General features: G+C 40.4%; 1 protein-coding gene across 3 annotated transcripts in view; it reads right to left on the reverse strand.

Moving 5' to 3' along the window:
* Positions 1-12,358: 12,358 nt before the first annotated feature.
* The window catches only part of THOC5 (THO complex subunit 5), a 36,190-nt gene continuing 28,240 nt past the window's right edge, over positions 12,359-20,308 (reverse strand). For all 3 annotated transcript variants that reach the window (XM_073223790.1, XM_073223788.1, XM_073223789.1), the window contains one exon: positions 12,359-19,962. In XM_073223790.1, coding sequence (XP_073079891.1) covers positions 19,899-19,962 — 64 coding nt within the window. In that variant the 3' untranslated portion in view covers positions 12,359-19,898. The remainder of the gene's footprint in view (positions 19,963-20,308) is intronic.

The raw sequence follows: 20,308 nt of genomic DNA on the forward strand, positions 1-20,308 counted from the left end.
ATGAAAATGCTGCTACTGTTATTTTATTCTGGGCAGGCTGGGGGACAGAGTTGGGTAGATCTAGATGTCACACTCAAGACTGCATAGGACTGAGTTAGCATCAGAAGTCTCGTGCAGGTCTGGAACCAGTCACATGGCCTCTCTTGGGCTATTTCCTCAGCACAAGCCATGTGCCAGGTAATGTACGTGGTGCTTTATTTCCATGATCTTGTAGACAGGTGGCCTGGTGCATGGTTTTCTCAGCATGAAACCGTGGGCCATCTACATCAGCATTATCCGGAGCCTTATGAAAATGAAGACTCCATGATTCCACCCTAGACCACTGAATTGGAATCTGAGGGGTAAGCCTGGGAAAGTGCATACTTCACCAACTCCCACCTGATTCTAATGCACACAGAAGTCTGGAAATAGGTAAGGTCCAGGACATTGACCAGTGTATTTAGAGAGCTCTGTGTACGTCCTCTTTTGTAAGGAGGATTGAGTCTTCTCAATGAGGGGCCATATGTAACTAATTCACCTGTAGTGAAGACTACAGTCACCACTATCGGGACCAATTTGTCTATAGTCACTTAATTAGACTCCCAACATGCTTCTCTGGATATAATTTTCAAAGCTGTGGTGCTCTTGTGGATTTTTTAAAAATTCATTTTATTATCATTAATCAACAATTACATGAAGAACATTATGGTTACTAGACTCCCCCCTTCACCAAGTCCCCCCCCCACAAACCCCATTACAGTCACTGTCCATCAGCGTAGTAAGATGCTGTAGACTCACTACTTGTCTTCTCTGGGTTGCACAGCCCTCCCTATGTCCCCCCCACATTATACATGCTAATTGTAAGGCCCCCTTTCTTTTTCCTTGCACATATCCCTCCCTTCCCACCCCTCCTGCCCAGTCCCTGTCCCTCTGGTAACCGTTAGTCCATTCTTGGGTTCTGTGATTCTGCTGCTGTTTTGTCCTTCAGTTTTTCATTGTTCTTTTACTCCACATATGAGTGAAATCATTTGGTACTTGTCTTTCTCCGCCTGGCTTATTTCACTGAGCATAATACCCTCTAGCTCCATCCATGTTGTTGCAAATGGTAGGATTTGTTTTCTTCTTATGGCTGAATAATATTCCATTGTGTATATGTACCAAATCTTCTTTACCCATTCATCTATTGATGGACACTTGGGTTGCTTCCATTTCTTGGCTATTGTAAATAATGCTGTGATAAAAATAGGGGTGCATCTGTCTTTTTCAAACTGGGCTGCTGCATTCTTAGGGTAAATTCCAAGAAGTGGAATTCCTGGGTCAAATGGTATTTCTATTTTGAGCTTTTTGAGGAACCTCCATACTGCTTTCCAGAATGGTTGAACTAATTTGCATTCCAACCAGCAGTGTAGGAGGGTTCCTCTTTCTCTGCAACCTCGCCAACATTTGTTGTTGTTTGTCTTTTGGATGGTGGCGATCCTTACTGGTGTGAGGTGATATCTCATTGTGGTTTTAATTTGCATTTCTCTGATGACAAGTGATGTGGAGCATCTTTTCATGTGCCTGTTGGCCATGTGAATTTCTTCTTTGGAGAAGTGTCTGTTCAGATTCTGTGCCCATTTTTTAATTGGATTATTTGCTTTTTCTTTGTTGAGGTACGTGAGCTCTTTATATATTTTGGATGTCAACCCTTTATTGGATCTGTCATTTATGAAAATATTCTCCCACACTGTAGAGTACCTTTTTGTTTTATTGCTGGTGTCCTTTGCAGTACAGAAGCTTTTCAGCTTGATATAGTCCCACTTGTTCATTTTTGCTTTTGTTTCCCTTGCCCGGGGAGATATGTTCATGAAGAAGTCACTCATGTTTATGTCCAAGAGATTTTTGCTTGTTTTTTTCTAAGAGTTTTATGTTTTCATGACTTACATTCAGGTCTTTGATCCATTTCAAATTTACTTTTGTGTATGGGGTTAGACAGTGATCCAGTTTCATTCTCTTACATGTAGCTGTCCAGTTTTGCCAGCACCATCTGTTGAAGAGACTGTCATTTCCCCATTGTATATTCATAGCTCCTTTATCATATATTAATTGACCATATATGTTTGGGTTAATATCTGGGCTCTCTATTCTGTTCCACTGGTCTGTGGCTCTGTTCTTGTGCCAGTACCAAACTGTCTTGATTACTGTGGCTTTGTAGTAGAGCTTGAAGTTTGGGAGCAAGATCCCCCCAACTTCATTCTTCCTTCTCAAGATTGCTTTGGCTATTCGGGGTCTTTGGTGTTTCCATATGAATTTTTGAACTATTTGTTCTAGTTCATTGAAGAATGTTGTTGGTAATTTGATAGGGATTGCATCAAATCTTAATATTGCTTTGGGCAGGATGGCCATATTGATGATATTAGTTCTTCCTAGCCAAGAGCATGGGATGAGTTTCCATTTGTTAGTGTCCTCTTTAATTTCTCTTAAGAGTGTCTTATAGTTTTCAGGGTATAGGTCTTTCACTTCCTTGGTAAGTTTTATTCCTAAGTATTTTATTCTTTTTGATGCAATTGTGAATGGAATTGTTTTCCTGCTTTCTCTTTCTATTAGTTCATTGTTAGTGTATAGGAAAGCCACAGATTTCTGTGTGTTAATTTTGTATCCTGCAACTTTGGTGTATTCCAGTATCAGCTCTAGTAGTTTTGGAGTGGAGTCTTTAGGGTTTTTTATGTACAATATCATGTCATCTGCAAATAGTAACAGTTTAAGTTCTTCTTTACCAATTTGGATTCCTTGTATTTCTTTGTTTTGTCTAATTGCCATGGCTAGGACCTCCAGTACTATGTTGAATAACAGTGGGGAGAGTGGGCATCCCTGTCTTGTTCCCGATCTCAGAGGAAAAGCTTTCAGCTTTTCACTGTTCAGTATAATGTTGGCTGTGGGTTTATCATATATGGCCTTTATTATGTTGAGGTACTTGCCCTCTATACACATTTTGTTAAGAGTTTTTATCATGAATGGATGTTGAATTTTGTCGAATGCTTTTTCAGTATCTGTGGAGATGATCATGTGCTTTTTGTCCTTCTTTTTGTTTATGTGGTGGATGATGTTGATGGACTTCCAGATGTTGTACCATCCTTGCATCCCTGGGATGAATCCCACTTGGTCATGGTGTATGATCCTTTTGATGTATTTTTGAATTCAGTTTGCTAATATTTTGTTGAGTATTTTTGCATCTACATTCATCAGGGATACTGGTCTGTAATTTTCTTTTTTTGGTGGGGTCTTTGCCTGGTTTTGGTATTAGGGTGATGTTGGCTTCATAGAATGAGTTTGGGAGTATTCCCTCCTCTTCTATTTTTTGGAAAACTTTAAGGAGAATGGGTATTATATCTTCTCTGTATGTCTGATAAAATTCTGAGGTAAATCCATCTGGCCCGGGGTTTTTTGTCTTGGGTAGTTTTTTGATTACCGCTTCAATTTCTTTGCTCGTAATTGGTTTGTTTAGATTTTGTGTTTCTTCCTTGGTCAGTCTTGGAAGGTTGTATTTTTCTAGGAAGTTGTCCATTTCTTCTAGGTTTTCCAACTTCTTAGCATATAGGTTTTCATAGTAGTCTCTAATAATTCTTTGTATTTCTGTTGGGTCTGTCGTGATGTTTCCTTTCTCATTTCTGATTCTGTTGATGTGTGTTGATTCTCTTTTTCTCTTAATATGTCTGGCTAGAGGCTTATCTATTTTGTTTATTTTCTCAAAGAACCAGCTCTTCGTTTCATTGATTTTTTCTATTGTTTTATTCTTCTCAATTTTGTTTATTTCTTCTCTGATCTTTATTATGTCCCTCCTTCTGCTGACCTTAGGCCTCATTTGTTATTCTTTTTCCAATTTTGATAATTGTGACATTAGACTATTCATTTGGGATTGTTCTTCCTTCTTTAAATATGCCTGGATTGCTATATACTTTCCTCTTAAGACTGTTTTCACTGTGTGTGTCCCACAGAATTTGGGTCTTTGTGTTGTTGTTGTCATTTATTTCCATATATTGCTGGATCTCCATTTTAATTTTGTCGTTGATCCATTGACTATTTAGGAGCGTGTTGTTAAGCCTCCATGTGTTTGTGAGCCTTTTTGCTTTCTTTTTCTTTTTCTTTTTTTTGAGAGGGCATCTCTCATATTTATTGATCAAATGATTGTTAACAACAATAAAATTCTGTATAGGGGACTCAATGCACAGTCATTAATCAACCCCAAGCCTATTTCTCAACAGTCTCCAATCTTCTGAAGCATAACGAACAAGTTCTTACATGGTGAACAAGTTCTTAAATAGTGAATAAGTTCTTACATGGTGAACAGTGCAAGGGCAGTCATATCACAGAAACTTTCAGTTTTGATCATGCATTATGAACTATAAACAATCAGGTCAATTATGATTATTCATTTGATTTTTATACTTGATTTATATGTGAATCCCACATTTCTCCCTTATTATTATTATTATTATTATTATTTTTAAATAAAATGCTGAAGTGGTAGGTAGATGCAAGATAAAGGTAGAAAACATAATTTAGTGCTATAAGAGGGCAAATGTAGATGATCAGGTGTGTGCCTATAGACTAAGTATTAATCCAAGCTAGACAAGGGCAACAAAACATCCACGGATGCAGAAGATTTCTCTCAAAGCAGGGGGGGTGAGGTTCTAAGCCCCCTCTGTTGGTCCCCAATTTCTCACCTGATGGCCCCCCTGCGACTGTGCCTGTCTTAGGTTGTTCCTCCCTTGAGGAATCTTACCCGTCTCTGGCTAACCAGTCATCTTCCAGGGCCATACAGGGAAATGTAAAGTTGGTAAGTGAGAGAGAAGCAATATTCTTTAAAAAGGTTAGCTTTTTACTTCTTTACAGATTTATGCCCTGTGGCTTCTATGCCCATCATTTGTCTTGATGTATCTTTACCACTTGGAAGAATTATGATACTCGGTAATTTTCAATATGAGGCACGAATTCTACTAAAGGGTTGTAATTAGGAAGGAAGAAGAAAAGCTATAGAAGTAGCAGACGGAAGAAAACATGGGAAGATTGATTATTTCTTTGACATATCTTCTTGTAGAGTAACATATGCATGTATAGGTTTTAAACTACTAATTAAATTGCACTCATACATTAACATAATAGGAATACAGCTCCATAACAAAAGCAGACCTACAGTTACCAGCCATATCCAGTGAAACCAAGAAAACCAGTTAGGTACCCTAGGCATTTGTGAAAACTTATCAATGATATGATGGATATTGTCTAACTGAATTTGAATAGTTTGAGCTTTTTGCTTTCTTTGTACAATTTATTTCTAGTTTTATACCTTTGTGGTCTGAAAAGTTGATTGGTAGAATTTCAACCTTGTGGAATTTACTGAGGCTCTTTTTGTGGCCTAGTACGTGGTCTATTCTGGAGAATATTCCATGTGCACTTGAGAAGAATGTGTATCCTGTTGCTTTTGGGTTTAGAGTTCTATAGATGTTTATTAGGTCCATCTGTTCTAGTCTGTTGTTCAGTGCCTCTGTGTCCTTACTTATTTTCTGTCTGGTGGATCTGTCCTTTGGAGTGAATGGTGTGTTGAAGTCTCCTAAAATGAATGCATTGCATTCCATTTCCTCCTTTAGTTCTGTTAGTATTTGTTTCACATATGCTGGTGCTCCTGTGTTGGGTGCATATATATTTATAATGGTTATATCCTCTTGTTGGACTGAGCCCTTTATCATTATGTAATGTCCTTCTTTATCTCTTGTTAACTTTCTTTGTTTTGAAGTCTATTTTTCTGATACTAGTACTGCAACACCTTTTTTCTTCCTATTGTTTGCATGAAATATCTTTTTCCATCCCTTGACTCTTAGTCTGTGCATGTCTTTGGGTTTGAAGTGAGTCTCTTGTAAGCAGCATATAGATGGGTCTTGTTTTTTTATCCATTCAGTGACTCTATGTCTTTTGATTGGTGCATTTAGTCCATTTACATTTAGGGTGATTATCAATAGGTATGTACTTAGTGTCATTGCAGGCTTTAGATTCGTGGTTACCAAAGGTTCCAGGTTACTTTCCTTACTATCTAAGAGTCTAACTTAATTCACTTAGTATGCTGTTACAAACACAATCTAAAGGTTCTTTTCTATTTCTCCTCCTTTTTCTTCCTCCTTCATTCTTTATATATTAGGTATCAAATTCTGTACTTTTTGTCTATCCTGTGATTGACTTTGGGGATAGTTAATTTAATTTTGCATTTGCTTCGTAATTAGCTGTTCTACTTTCTTTACTGTGGTTTTATTACCTCTGCTGACAGCTATTCAACCTTAGGAACACTTCCATCTATAGCAGTCCCTCCAAAATAGACTGAAGAGATGGTTTGTGGGAGGTAAATTCTCTCAGCTTTTGCTTATCTTGAAATTGTTTAATCCCTCCTTCAAATTTAAATTATAATCTTGTCGGATAAAGTAATCTTGGTTCCAGGCCCTTCTGCTTCGTGGCATTAAATACATCATGCCACACCCTTCTGGCCTGTAAGGTTTCTGCTGAGAAGTCTGATGTTAGCCTGATGGGCCTTCCTTTGTATGTGATCTTATTTCTGTCTCTGGCTGCTTTTAACAGTATGTCCTTATCCTTGATCTTTCCCATTTTAATTACTATGTGTCTTGGTGTTGTCTTCCTTGGGTCCCTTATGTTGGGAGATCTGTGGATCTCCATGGCCTGAAAGACTATCTCCTTCCCCAGACTGGGGAAATTCTCAGCAACTACCTCCTTAAAGACACTTTCTATCCCTTTCTCTCTCGTCTTCTGGTAACCCTATAATGCAAATATTGTTCCGCTTGGATTGGTCACACAGTTCTCTCAATATTCTTTCATTCTTATAGATCCTTTTTTCTCTCTGTGCCTCAGCTTCTTTGTATTCCTCTTCTCTAGTTTCTATTTCATTTATCGTCTCCTCCACTGTATTCAACCTGCTTTTAATACCCTCCATTGTGCTCTTCAATGATTGGATCTCTGACCTGAGTTCATTCCTGAGTTAGTGCCCTATACCACTGGTCACTCATGATTGGTCCAAGGATGGTCACCTGACCCCAGAAGAGCCTAAGAGAGCCATTTCCTCGGATTTTTAACTTGGGACCAAGTGGGAGTGGCTGGCGATCTGGTTACGGAAGGTGGGAAGATATGGGGATCAGTAGCTTTGGGCAGCCCTGTGGAAAGCTAGTCTGTGATAAAGGGTGAGACAGAGGGACAGAGACAAGATACCTAGAGGGTCATGGTAGATTTCAGGTCCCTGATTGTGATGCTTCTTTCCGTGGCTTCTCGGCCACTTTTTGAGCCAATAAAGCCCCCTTTTTGCCAAAGCTCATTTGGGATCTGGTCTGTCATTTGCATCCAGGAGAGTTGTGAATAATACAGTAACTGAAGGGAGTGGTTGCTATGCTAGAAACTAAGCAGCACTCAGGGGAATGAACAAGTGCGTCTTCAGAGTTCTGCCCCAGGTCCACTTCTCAGCTCAGAATCCACATCGCACCTCTGCCAATCATTTTCATCTGCCACAGGTCTGAATTTTTAAAGGTAAGAGTACCAAAATGGCATCACTATAAACAAAGGAGTCTTTAAATGGCCATTTTAGAAATGGTTTTGATTGGCTCTTCAAGTCAGTCATCAAGCAAGGATGCTATGAAAATATAAGCATTAATTCTCGAAGAAGCTCTGTCCTAGAGAAATCAGACCTCCACAGGCCCTGGCACATAATAAAAGTAGCTAAATTTCAAGCTGGGATCTGGGATCTAGGAAGTAACCATGTCTTGTCTGAAATAGTCCCAGTTGGGCTGAGCTCCCGAAAATTGCTTATGATGATGACAACCATCATTTGTTTAGATAACCATGTTTTTACATAAATTCTTTCCAATCTACACGGGAATTTTTCAAGGTTAGCTGTTCTGATATTTATTTTATAATGATGAGAAAACAGGTGAGTTGAGCTGCCTAGCTAGTAAGAGGCAATGTCAAGATTTAAACCTAGATCTTAACTCCAAAGTCCATGATTTCTGTAATGCCATGCCACAGAATCCTGAAAAAGTTGCTTTGGTGTTTCATTGGTTTAATTTTGGTCATCAAAATACTGCTATTAGAGTGATAACTGTCCCAACTTGCCTGGTATGGAAGAGTTTCCTGGATATAGGGATTTCAGTGCTACAGCTAGGAAAGTCCTAGGCAAATGATGATGCATTTCTCCCCCTAGTGTTTAGGCAGCCACTTTAGCACATTTCAGAAATTTGCAGATATCCTAACCTATTGATTTAGACATTTTATGGACTGCATTGTGACTCTCACAATGTCTCCCAAATTCATATATTGAAGCTTTAACTTCCAATGTGACTATATTTGGAGACAGGGTCATTGGGGATGTAATTCAGGTTAAATGAGGTCCTAAGGATGGTGCCCTAGTCCAATAGTACTGGTGCCCTTATATGAGGAAGAGAAAGGCGAGCTCACTCTCTGCATGTGCAGAGAAGAGGCCATGTAAGGACACAGTGAGAAGATAGCTGTCTACAAGCCAAGAAGAGAGGCATCACCAGAAATCAATACTGATAGCACCTTGATTGTGGACATGTAGCCTCCAGAACTGTGAGAAATATATGTTGTTTAAGCCACCTAGTCAGCGGTGTTTTGTTATGGCAGCTATAGCAAACTAATACAAACATATAAAGGAGTTCTCAAGGATGGTGCAAGTTTAGGCCCAGCTAGACTCACGGGCTAAAATGAAGTCACTAGGACTTGATCACACTTTCTCTCTGCTGTTTTCCTCAACACTGGTTTCTGTGATAGGCAGCCTCTAAAATGGCTCCTAATATTCACGCTGTTTTGTAATTTCCTCTCCTTGAATGTAGACTTGACTTTCTGACTTACTTTAAATAATTAGAATATGATAAACTGATGGGATATCATTTCTGAGAGTAGATTACAAAAAGATTTTGGTGTCTGTTTTGCTTGTTCTCTCTTGCTTTCTGTAGGGAAAAGGAAGATTGCTTAGGTCTGTGTTGGGACAAGCTCTGCTAATAAACAGACCTTGAACAGACTGTTAAAGAGAGTTGGGCTCTTCATAATATATTCAAATCCTGGCCAATTCTGGGAATACTGGAATAGTCGATTACTCACAAGGTCACATGAAATAATAATAAACAAGGCTTATGTAACAATAGTTACATAAGACGTTCATATGGGAGCATAAAGTGGGAACTCTACTGCAGCGCACCAAAGCCTCACCTGTGGAGTGGACACATTGCCGAGGATCATTGTCCCACGAGGCTCTGGCACGGCTGCCACCAGGGGCTTCCCAGCTGCTGTGACTCAGGTGCTGCCTACTCAGTCTGGTGAAGTTTTCATTCCTACTTTTATTTTTCCATTTATCTGCTTATTTGTCTTAACACTTTGCAATAAGCATTTCTTCCTTTAATATATTATAGTGTGTGGTCTCATTTCTGCCTTATTAAATCCTTCAAACCTTATCTTGAGCAAACGCTCTTGTTTGCTCATTCTGATGGAAGCTGGCTACCATGTTCTGAGCTGCTCTAAGGAGAAGCCCACATGGCAAGGAACTAAAGGAGGCCTCTGATCAACAGCCAGTGAGGAACTGCAGCCCTCAGGCCAACAAGAAACTGAGCCCTGCCAACAACCACATGAGTGAGCACAGAGGCAGATCCTCCCCAGTTGATCCTTCAGATGAGACTGCGGCCCCAGACAACACCCTGACTGCAGCTTTGTGAGAGACCTTAAGGGAGCAGCACCCAGCTAAACTGTACCTGGATATATGTTATTGTTTTAAGCCACTACATTTTGGGTTAATATGTTACACAAAAATAGATAATGAATACAGCTTCTCTCTCAGTAAGGACTTCTTTTCATGGAGATCCTAATAGCTATGGGCTTGCGTCCTTCCAGGTACAAATGCGGGAGAGAGATTCTGTCCCTACCAGTTCAAAGTCTGAGAAGTGAACTAAGGCCAAATAGCCAGCTGGGAGCAGAGCTATACTTTCCCATTTGTTCTATAGAGAAAGTATGAGTTAAATGGATATTAATTTTTTAAGAATCTGATTTCTAAAAAAAATTGCCCTCAGTCATGCTTTAGAAAACCTACATTTACTCAGTTGTTAAATCACAGGAAAGACACCATAGGTGTTAAAGCTACTGGGGCTCTTATGAATCATTGGCTCAGGTGATGTTCACGGAAGACAGAAGGAAACTGTCCAGACTAGAATCAGCTTTGGCACCACCATGGTCTCCATTTACTGCACACTTCCCAATGACTGGGCCCTGAGCTATACATGTTAGGTCCACAGTCTAACAATAGCCCAGTGAAGCAAGCACTACTGAATCTACATTTCTCAGCTGAGGACATTGAGGCTCTGAGAAGTGGACATAACCCTAAGTCCCAGAGCCAGGAAGAGCTGGACCTGGATTTAAACACAGGCTTATCTGACCACAGAGCCCAGGTTCTTCCTTACTGTACCAACCTGCTTCTGTCCTCTCCTGAGACAGATTACATGGATACTGCCCCCAAACCAGATGGTCAACGTATTTGCAATGCTAAAAGTCTTGACGATACACTTTTCATGACAGCTCCAAGTGGCACAGGCAGGGCAGAAGGATTTGACCTGGCTTCCTCTCTTCTTTTTCTCTAGAGGGACATGCTTCAAATGCTGTAGGCAGGATTGCTGGTCTGGTACCAACCAGGACTGACTTTAACCATCCGCCACATAAAGTCAACCTCCCTCTGGGAAGATTACAAACTTTAGGAAAACCAGTAGAGCCAATCTGCTAAGGAATTGCTTGTCAGATGTCAAGAGGCCCGTGGAACACAGATGATATGTGGAAAGTTGCTGACTGCTCTGGGATGTGCCCTTTCTGCAGATACATCTGGTTGATGAAAAATATCCTTCATCATTTTCCCAAGGGGATTGTTTCAGAAAGGCTGGGTTAGGTTCTGTCTCTAATAATAACCAATTACATCTCAGTGGCTTAACACAAAGAAAGCATCTTTCTTACTCATGCTACACATTCAGTGTGGGTTGGTAGGGATCTCTTCATAGTGGTCACTCAAGAACCAAGCTAATAGGGGATCCATCTAGACTCAGCTTCCATGTTCATGGAGGCAGGGGAGAGAGAATGTGAAATTGCAAACAGGCTCTTAAAACTTCTACCTGGAAGTGATACAGGTCTCTTCTGGAAACATTTCACTGGCCAAAGCAATTCACACAGTTATAGCTAACATCAGAAGGGATGAGCAGAGCAGTCCTACAAAGTGCCTGGAGGGAGGAAAGTGGGAAGTCTTTTAGGGGGCAGCACTAATAATTTCACAGCATGCTCCAAAGAATTCTGACCCAGCAGCTGCTGAGGGGATGCTCTGGAGGTTTCCATATTCATCAACATCATTTCTATTGCAAGTGGTCAAAAGAAAAGCAAACTAGCTTAAGCAAAATACTGCTGCTACTATTACTACTAATAATAAAATATATTAGCTTACATAACCAAGGAATTCAAGAAAGTTGACTAATGCTCCAGATACACCTAGATCCAGGGGAATTCTCAAATGATGTTCCCCAAGAAGCTGTCACTCATTTCTGCATCTCTCAGTTGTTTTCTTTTAAGAATAGGCTTCATTCTCAAGCAGGACCTCTCCATGAGGTTTCCAGAAGTTTCAGGCTTACACCCCACGAGTTCAATAAACTCAGGGGGAGAAAAGAACTCTTGGTCAACATTCCATGAAAAGTCCAGGAGTTGGATCTCATTGGGCTGGTAAGGTCAGACGATCCTCGTTGAGTCAATCCCTGTGGCTGGGCATGCACAGGACACTGATGAGATAGGAAATGGTTACTTGTCTGCATCTGGAGCTGGGGGATTATGTCAGGCCCCTCATGAGAGCTTGGAAGGTGTGGTTTCCAAAGGAAATTAGATGTACTGCTACCAGAAGAAAAAGGAGTGGATGCTGAACAGCAACAATAATAAATGTCCACAGTGGCTGAGTCCATGTAGCAGAAGATTCAAAGGAACAGTAATACCCAGTGTTAGTGGGTGTACAGAGGAACCTGAATTTTCCAGAACTAATGGTTGGAATGAAAATTGACAAAATCTTCCTGGAAGGCAATCTAAAGAAATATATCAAAAACCTTAAAAGCTGAGATACTCTAACCAAAGTATGCCACTTTCAGGAATGTATCCTAAATAATCATGTCTGTAGAGAAATACCCAAATACAAAATATGTTCACTCAGCTTTATTTATATTTTGGAAAAATGGAAAATATCCTGAATATACAATAATAGGAGATTGGTTAAATAAATTATATTACATCTATATTAGTAAACATATTATGGCAAAAAAAAAAGAAAACTAGCTTTTAATTTTAAAAGTAATTTTTATCAATAAGATCTAACAGACATCTATAGAAACTCCATGTAATAACAGTAGAATGCATAGTCTTCTCAAATGCATGTGGAATATTCTTTAAGATAGAACATGTTAAAACAAAACAAATGTGGTGGGGACTTGATAATGGGGGAAATCTAGTAACCATAATGTTGCTCATGTGATTGTATATTAATGATACCAAAATAAAAAAAAGAGAAAGGACATAAAACAGCAAGAAAGCTCCTGCCATGCCCAGTGGGAAGATGGCCATCCACAAGCCAGTAAGAGTCCTCATGAGAAACCGACCCTGCTGGACATTGATCTGGGCCATTCTGCCTCCAGAGCTATGCAAAAAAACAGCTATGCTGTTTAAGCACCCCCCCAAAAAAACATAAAACAATCCTCAATAAGTTTAAAAGGATTGAAATTGGACAAAGTATGTTCTCCAGTTATGATGGAATAATATTAGAAAAAAAAACAGAAGGAAATTTGGGAAAGTCACAAATATGTGGAAATTAAATAACATACTCCTAAATAACCAAAGGGTCAAAGAACAAACCACTGGGGAAATTAGAAAATACTTCAAGGTGAATGAAAATGAGGATATAACATAAGAAAACTTATGGAATGTAGCTAAAGCAATGCTGAGAGGGAAATTCATAGCTGTAAATGCCTACATTTAAAAAGAGGAAAGATCTCAAATCAATTACCTAACTTTCCAACTTAAAACAAAGCAAAAAGAGCAAAGTAAGTCCAAAGCAGGATTGGAGTGGAAATTAATGAAGTAGAGAATAGAAAAATAAGAGAAAAATCAATGAAATTAAAAATTGGTTCTTCGAAAGATCAACCAAATTGACAAACCTTAAGCTAGACTGATAAAGAAAAAGAGAAGACTCAAATTGCTAAAATCAGGAATGAAAAAGGAAACATTAATACAGAAATAAAAAGGATTTTAAGGGAATACTGTGAACAACTATATGCCTACTAATTAGATAAGTGGAAAATTCCTAAAAGGACAAAAACTACTGAAATTGGCTTAAGAAGAAACAGAAAATCTAAATAGACCTAGTATAAATAGAAATTAAGTTAATAATTCAAAACCTACCCACAAAGAAAAGTTCAGGCCTACATGACTTCACTTGTAAATTCTACCAAATATTTAGAGAAGAATTAACACCAATATTTCTCAAACTTTCAAAAAATAGAAAAGAAAGAATTCTTGGAGGCCTGTATTACCCTAATGCCAAAGCTGGAAAAAGAATCACAACAAAACTACAGACTAATATCCCTCATGATTACAGATGCAAAAGTCCTCAGTAAAATACTAGGCAAATGCAACCCAACAGCATATTGAAAAGATTATACACCATGATCGGTGACTTTTATATTTAGTACATTCACAATGTCATGCAACCATTACTACTATCTAGTTCCAGAACTTTCTCATTACTCCAAAAAGATTACCCCTTACTTATTAAGCAATCTCCCATTCCCCTTTTCTCCCAGCCTCTGGAAACCACTATCTGTGTATGTTTTCTGTCTGTATGGATTAATGTATTATGGGTATTTCAACATAGTGGAATTATAAGTGACCTCTGGTGTCTGGCTTCTTTCTGGTAATAGTCTATCCTGCAGGTTGAGGGAGATGTGGGGAGCGCAGTGTTTTAGTTGATGCCATGCTTTTTGCTAAAGCCTGGAGATTCTTTAACAGTGATATACAAATGTCTGCTTTATATAGTACATTCATAATTATTAGAATGATTTTCTGCCTTTTTTGCTATCCCAAATATGAGTTTACTCATTAAATTTAACGTTTTACCTTAATTTTCTCCTAACAGATGATAAGCCTCATGCACTAATTCACTCAAGAAATACTTCTTGGTTTCTAATTATGTACCAACCCTGTGAACTCAGGTCCTGGGTGTGTAGAGGTGAGCAAAATAGAAGAGTGTTCTGCCTTTTCTGGAGCATGCAGTCTAGTAGAAAAACAAATATTGAAGAATAAAACATAAATGGTTACATAGTAAAATTTGTTATATGTTCCATTCTAGTGAGTCTTTATTGGCTTTTGGCTTTCCAGCTTCCATTCTTTCTGACAGAGAAAACACACCCCCACTCTCAGGCTAAAGTTGTCCCCCAGAGATGTCCATGTCCTAATCCCTGCAACCTGTGAATATTACTGCACTTCATATGGCATAAGGGACTTTGCCAATGTGATTAAGGATTTTGAGCTGGGGAAATGATCCTGGGTTATCCAGACAGGCCCACTATCACAAGTCTCCATATTAAAGGGAAGAATCAGTCAGAGGAGAAAGTGGTGTGATGATGGGAGCAGAGATTGGAGTGATGCACTTTCAAGATGCAGGAAGGGACGATAAGTCAAGGAAAACAGGAGTAGCCTCCCCTGAAGCTGGAAAAAGCAAGGAAATAGATTCTGTCCTAGAGCCTCTAGAAGGAACCAGTCCTGCCAAAATCTTGACTTTAGAGCAGTGAAACTGATTTTGCACTTCTCATCTAGTAAGAGATATAATAAATTTGTATTGTCACCAAATTTGTGGTAATTTGTTCCAGCAGCCACAGAAACTAATTATAAGCCATGTGGTTTGGGTGACCCCATGTTCCCAGGGTCCAGAGATGCTCACACGTTCCAGGCATTGATGATCATAGGCTATCCTCCCAGCTCTGAATTAGTTCAGAGAGTCACATGTGATACAAATCCATCCAGTGAGAGCCAATTCCAATACTACTGTAGGAGCTATTGGTGCAGGGAAGCTTTGCTGGACTTCTTAAGTTACCTGGGTCAATACATACATTTTTGATTAAAAAAACAACACCCAAGTGTTCCTCAAAATTATGAATATATATATCCTCTGCTTGGTATTTCTATTTTTGAAAATTTAACCTACCAGATGTATTAGCATATGTGTGAAATGACCCTGTGCACAGGCTATTCACTAAAGCAAAGAGTGGTACCCAAATGTCCATTAATAAGACTAATTAAATAAATCATGATACATCCATTCAATGGAATACTATAGTTACAAAAAAAGAGAATGTGGGTGCTTCTCACACCTCCATACTGATATGGAATGGTGTCCAGGATGTGAAAGAAGATGCAGAATGTGTATAGTATATGTGTGTGAAAAAAATGGAAAAATAATTTTTGTTTGCTTAAAAATTTTGAATTAAAAGGAGACTAAGCAACTTGATTGCCTATTTGTGAAGGAGAATGGGACTGGGCAGTGGAGGATAAGATTGGCAGTAAAAATTCTCACCATACTTTCACTTCTCAGGTTTTCTGGTTTCTGAACCTTGTGAACATATTATTCTAAAAATTATATTTAAAATGTTTGTACACTATGATCTAATTTTAATAAGAAAACAACATGTGTGAAATCAGGAAAACATAAAACACCCAGCCTGTAAGTTCTTCTGGATACAGTGGGAAATAAATATTGTACTGGTCCTGTGGAATATGTATGATCCTTTAGAATAAGAAATGGAATAGAATTTCACAGTATCTGCTAGTTCTCTGCATTGCCAGGGCAAGGGCCCATTAGGCATTTTAAACAGTTGTTCCCTAAAACTACCACATATCTTCGCTCAAGCTGCTGCTACATCCCACACATGGATGAGTGGTTGGTTTTTAGACCTTCATGTATGACTTGGCATTTCAACTTGTTAGACTGAGTTCATCTTTGAAATATTTTGTATCTTCATCCATTCATTCATTCCACAATGTACTGAGGGTCCTCCAGTGGCCCAGGGGGAAGTACTGGAGTTTCCTTTCCCATCTTAGGTCATCTGCAGAGGTAGTCAGAAAGCCAAGTCGGTACAGGATGTGGTGAGAGCTTAGGAAGTCAAGGTGACCCTCTTCTGTGGACAAGGACACAGGCCCACAGACAGCAGGGAACAGATATGTGGCTTAGAGTCTGCGGTTGGCCTAGTGTAAGTAATGGGTAATGTGAGCCTGGCTCCAACCATGGCCTAGCCACTGACTGGTGGACATGCTGCTGGCAAGGAGGGACAGGCCCAGAGAGCTGGGCTTCTGGAGCCTGGGAAACTTCTCACTCAAGAGGCCCTTTCTGGGGGTATTAAGATTAGCATGTATAATGTGGGGGAGGGGGAACACAGGGAGGGCTGTGCAACAGAAAGACGACAAGTAGTGATTCTATAGCATCTTACTACGCTGACGGACAGTGACTGTGATGGGGTATGTGGGGGGGACTTGGTGATGGAGGAGTCTAGTAAACAGTGTTCTTCATGTAACTGTAAATGAATGATACCAAAAAAAAAAAAAGAGGCCCTTTCTCCCGGCTAAAACCTGGAGGACAGCAATGAGAATCTCTCCCCTTTGCTGAGCAGTGCTAACAGGCGTGGTGCTGAGAGTGGATACTTAATCTCCATTATCACCAACAGGAAGATCTGCTACTCCCAACTGCAGATGAGAACCCCTGAGACTTAAGAGTTAGTTAAGCAACCTGCCCAGGGTCACAAGGACCCAGATGGGTCAGTCTGACACTAAGCTGTAACTCTTGACCACCATAGTACTCTTGGTGAATTTCTGTTACTGAGATGAATAATGAATGGTCCAGCAAGAGTGCCAGCCCGAAGCTATTTTGAGCCCTAAGTTCCTCTTGTGAAAAGGAAAGCCCTGGAGGCAGACACACCTTGCTGGGCAGCAGCTCAAGAGCCCTGTGAGCACAGCTATCATTTAATCCTCTGGACCTCAGCTTTCTCATCTTCTAAATTGAAGGAAATGTATATACCCTTAGTGGCCCCAGTTGTAATTAAGTAGGACAGTGAATGTAAAGTCATGATTAGCACAGGGCCTGACCCAAAACAGACGCTTAAGCAACTGTTCTTAACAGAGAGGCTGCTGAACACCACCGAGAGGACAGAGTTGGGGGGAAAGTTCCTTCGGAAGTGTGGCAGCTGTGCTCCCTCCCACAGTTAAGGCTTTTAGCTTTGTTTCCCCAGAGTGATCAGTGGGAACACCCTTAAAATAAAAAAAGGTCTTTCGGATTTATTTATAGAGGAAACAGGAGAGGGAAGAACAAGCTGGGAAGAAAATTAAGGAGAGACACAAAGAAATCTAGAACAAACAAACAAACCAAGAATAGGGGTGGTAGCTTTTAAAAGACAAGGAACCTAGACTGAGTCCCAAGTGTGGGATGACAGAAAGGGGCTGCCCTCTGGGATGTGCCCCAGGGAAGGCCAACGCCAATTCTGGCTGGGGAGGAAGTTTCAAAGCCCTCCCAAACTAGGTTCCTTGTCCCTAATCTGCTCACCCAAGCCCCAAATTACCGTTAGTAGTTCAAAGGGATTGAATTGTCCTGGGCTTCTCACTAGATTAAAACCCTTCTCCTTAAGACCAAAGGACTCTTGTTGGGCCTGCTCCTTTGAAGAGGGAAAAATCTCTTCTGGAAAGTGATGGGCTCTGACATCCTCTGTCCAGGAAAGAGAGCCTCCTCCCAGCCCTCTCAAGCCCTCTTTGCAACCTTGCCCAGTTAGCAAGAGACAGGCTTTTATGCTGAGTCAGGTTGGCCGCCTTCCAGCCAAGAACAGAATGCAATGCAGAGGCCATTAAACAAACTATTTTTAGGCTCCATTTCAATCTTAACTCAGCACAGGCAGTGAGATGCAAGGCCTGAAGGTGGCCAGACCAAGGGGATGCTAGCACGGACAGAATCCCAGGCAAGCAGGTCAGGGAAAAGACAAAGGAGGTTTCACTAAGTGCAGAGAAAGAAGCACCCAGAGGTTTATGCTGCTGCCCAAGGTACAAAAGACAGAAGAGGGGGAGCCGGCCATCCTGCGTTGTTTGAGGAGTCACCAAGGAAAAATGAGGGAAAGGAAGAAAGGAGAGACTTCCAAAGAGACTAGGGCAATGTGCACCTGGGGAGCCTGTTAAAAATATGCTTCCTTGGTCCACGTTAGGTCTACTGAGCCCGAATATTAGAGTGGGGCGTGGGAACCTGTGTTTCTAATCCACTCCAGGATGCGTGACTCTCATACACACTGAAGTTCCAGGACCCCCAGGCTGGAGAGTCTCTACCTCTGGAATTCAAAGGAATGCTGTAGGCCGAGGAACAGATAGTGGCAGTCATCTAAACAGCTACCAGAGGTGCCCTTCTCCCTTTTTTACTGGGCTCAGGCTTCTACTGTAAAATGAAGGGCCCTGGCAGGGCCAGGAGTCCCCTAGTTCTTTCTCAGAATATCCTTGTCACTGAGGTGCTCAGCAGAGAGCTAAGAGGACAGAAGGAAACACCTTTTATACTAGAGGTACATGTTATCCAAGGATAATCAGTGAAAGTCCACTTACAGTGAATACACATATATTGGAGACCAAACTACAAAACATTTTATGGAAGATACATTTGATTGGGACTACCATAAAAAATAAAATGTTTGTATATTGAAAGTTGCTGTAAGAGTACATCTTAAAAGTTCTTTCCCCTCCTCCAAAAAATATCCCAGGTGGTGGATGTATTAACTAACCTTACTGTGCAAATCATTTTGCAATTATCACATTGTTCACCTTAAACTTACATGTTACATGTCAATTGTATCTCAATAAAGCTGGAAAAACAAAATTTCACTTTGAAGTTAGCAAACTTCAGATTATACTTGCAACTATGTACTAATTCAGTATTTTTACATTTTTATACCTGATTTCTTACAATGAATAATGGTACTGACTTCTTTTGGGGGGATGGGGATGGGGTGTAATTTTTCTCACAAAACTGTCTAAGAAAACTTTATGTCCTCCTTCATTTTGACTTTTACAGAATTATAAAGGAGGTCATTTTGCAATCATTTTAGAAGGTGTTACCTATTTCCCAGGCTTTCTCTTAATCCTTTGAGACATCCATTATGTCATCACCATGAGGTCTCAGATGTCACCTGGTCTTACCCTGCCAGATCTTCATGGACAGTAGCTCCATGTGATTCTCCAATATCACTCTCATCGACCTCATGAAATTCAGCAAGACTTTCAATTATTCTTTGTGTTGTATTTGTCTTCTATTTGCTTTGCGCTGTCAGATGCTGGTGACATCCGACAAGCACTGAGAATGTGGCCACCCAAGATACTGACACGACTAGTAGGAAGAGTGAGAGGAAGGGAAAGAGAAGCGTTTGTTCAGGCTTCCCCTGCCGCGTCCCAACAGCAGGGACTTAGGATAATAAACACCAAGATAATGAGAACCTCCCAAAGCAGGAACAAGTAAAGTGAGTGTGGACCGGAGGGCAGCATCAGAACCTTCTGCACTGTTTTTCTTGGCCACCTAGAGAAAAGCCTGTCCACAAACGCTCCTTCACACTATGCCGTGGCCCCCACCTGCACTTCTAGACTGCCAAGCCACTCTTTTCCCCAAGGAGCCATAAGACAAAGGCCACCTGGTCAGGTGACACTTTAATAGGCTAGAAATAAAAAGACTGTCTTTGGAGAATATCATGTGGGCCAGAGCAGAAAACAGAGGTGCAGCACTTAGTGCCGAGGGGGAAATTACAAGGCCGAGTGGGAGGTCAGCGATGGCTGAAGAATCCTTGGGGATGGTTATATTTAAACGGCTTCATCCTGCTGGGACCCCTAGAGAAACAGGAGGAGAGAGAGAAGTTAACACCATGCCCTTTGGGCTGATAAAATAAATTACAATTCAACCACACAGGGGAAAACTAGCTGTTAGGGAAAAAGAAAGGAACATTGTGAGAAAAGTAGACTGCGGAATGCTATGTAAGGTGTGATACCATTTTTGTAAAAATGTCTTTGTATTCTTGCAAACGCATGCATACAAACCTGGAAGGGCCCTCACTGACAATGGGCACTTTTGGGGATAGGGCTTGGGCACCCTCACTTTTTAGTGTTTTACTCAATTGTTTATTGTTGCTTGTCTGTTTAACAACAAACATGTTTTATTTCTATAATAAAAAAATAG

Source organism: Manis javanica, chromosome 15, assembly GCF_040802235.1.
Source record: "Manis javanica isolate MJ-LG chromosome 15, MJ_LKY, whole genome shotgun sequence".
NCBI classification, from domain to species: Eukaryota; Metazoa; Chordata; class Mammalia; order Pholidota; family Manidae; genus Manis; species Manis javanica.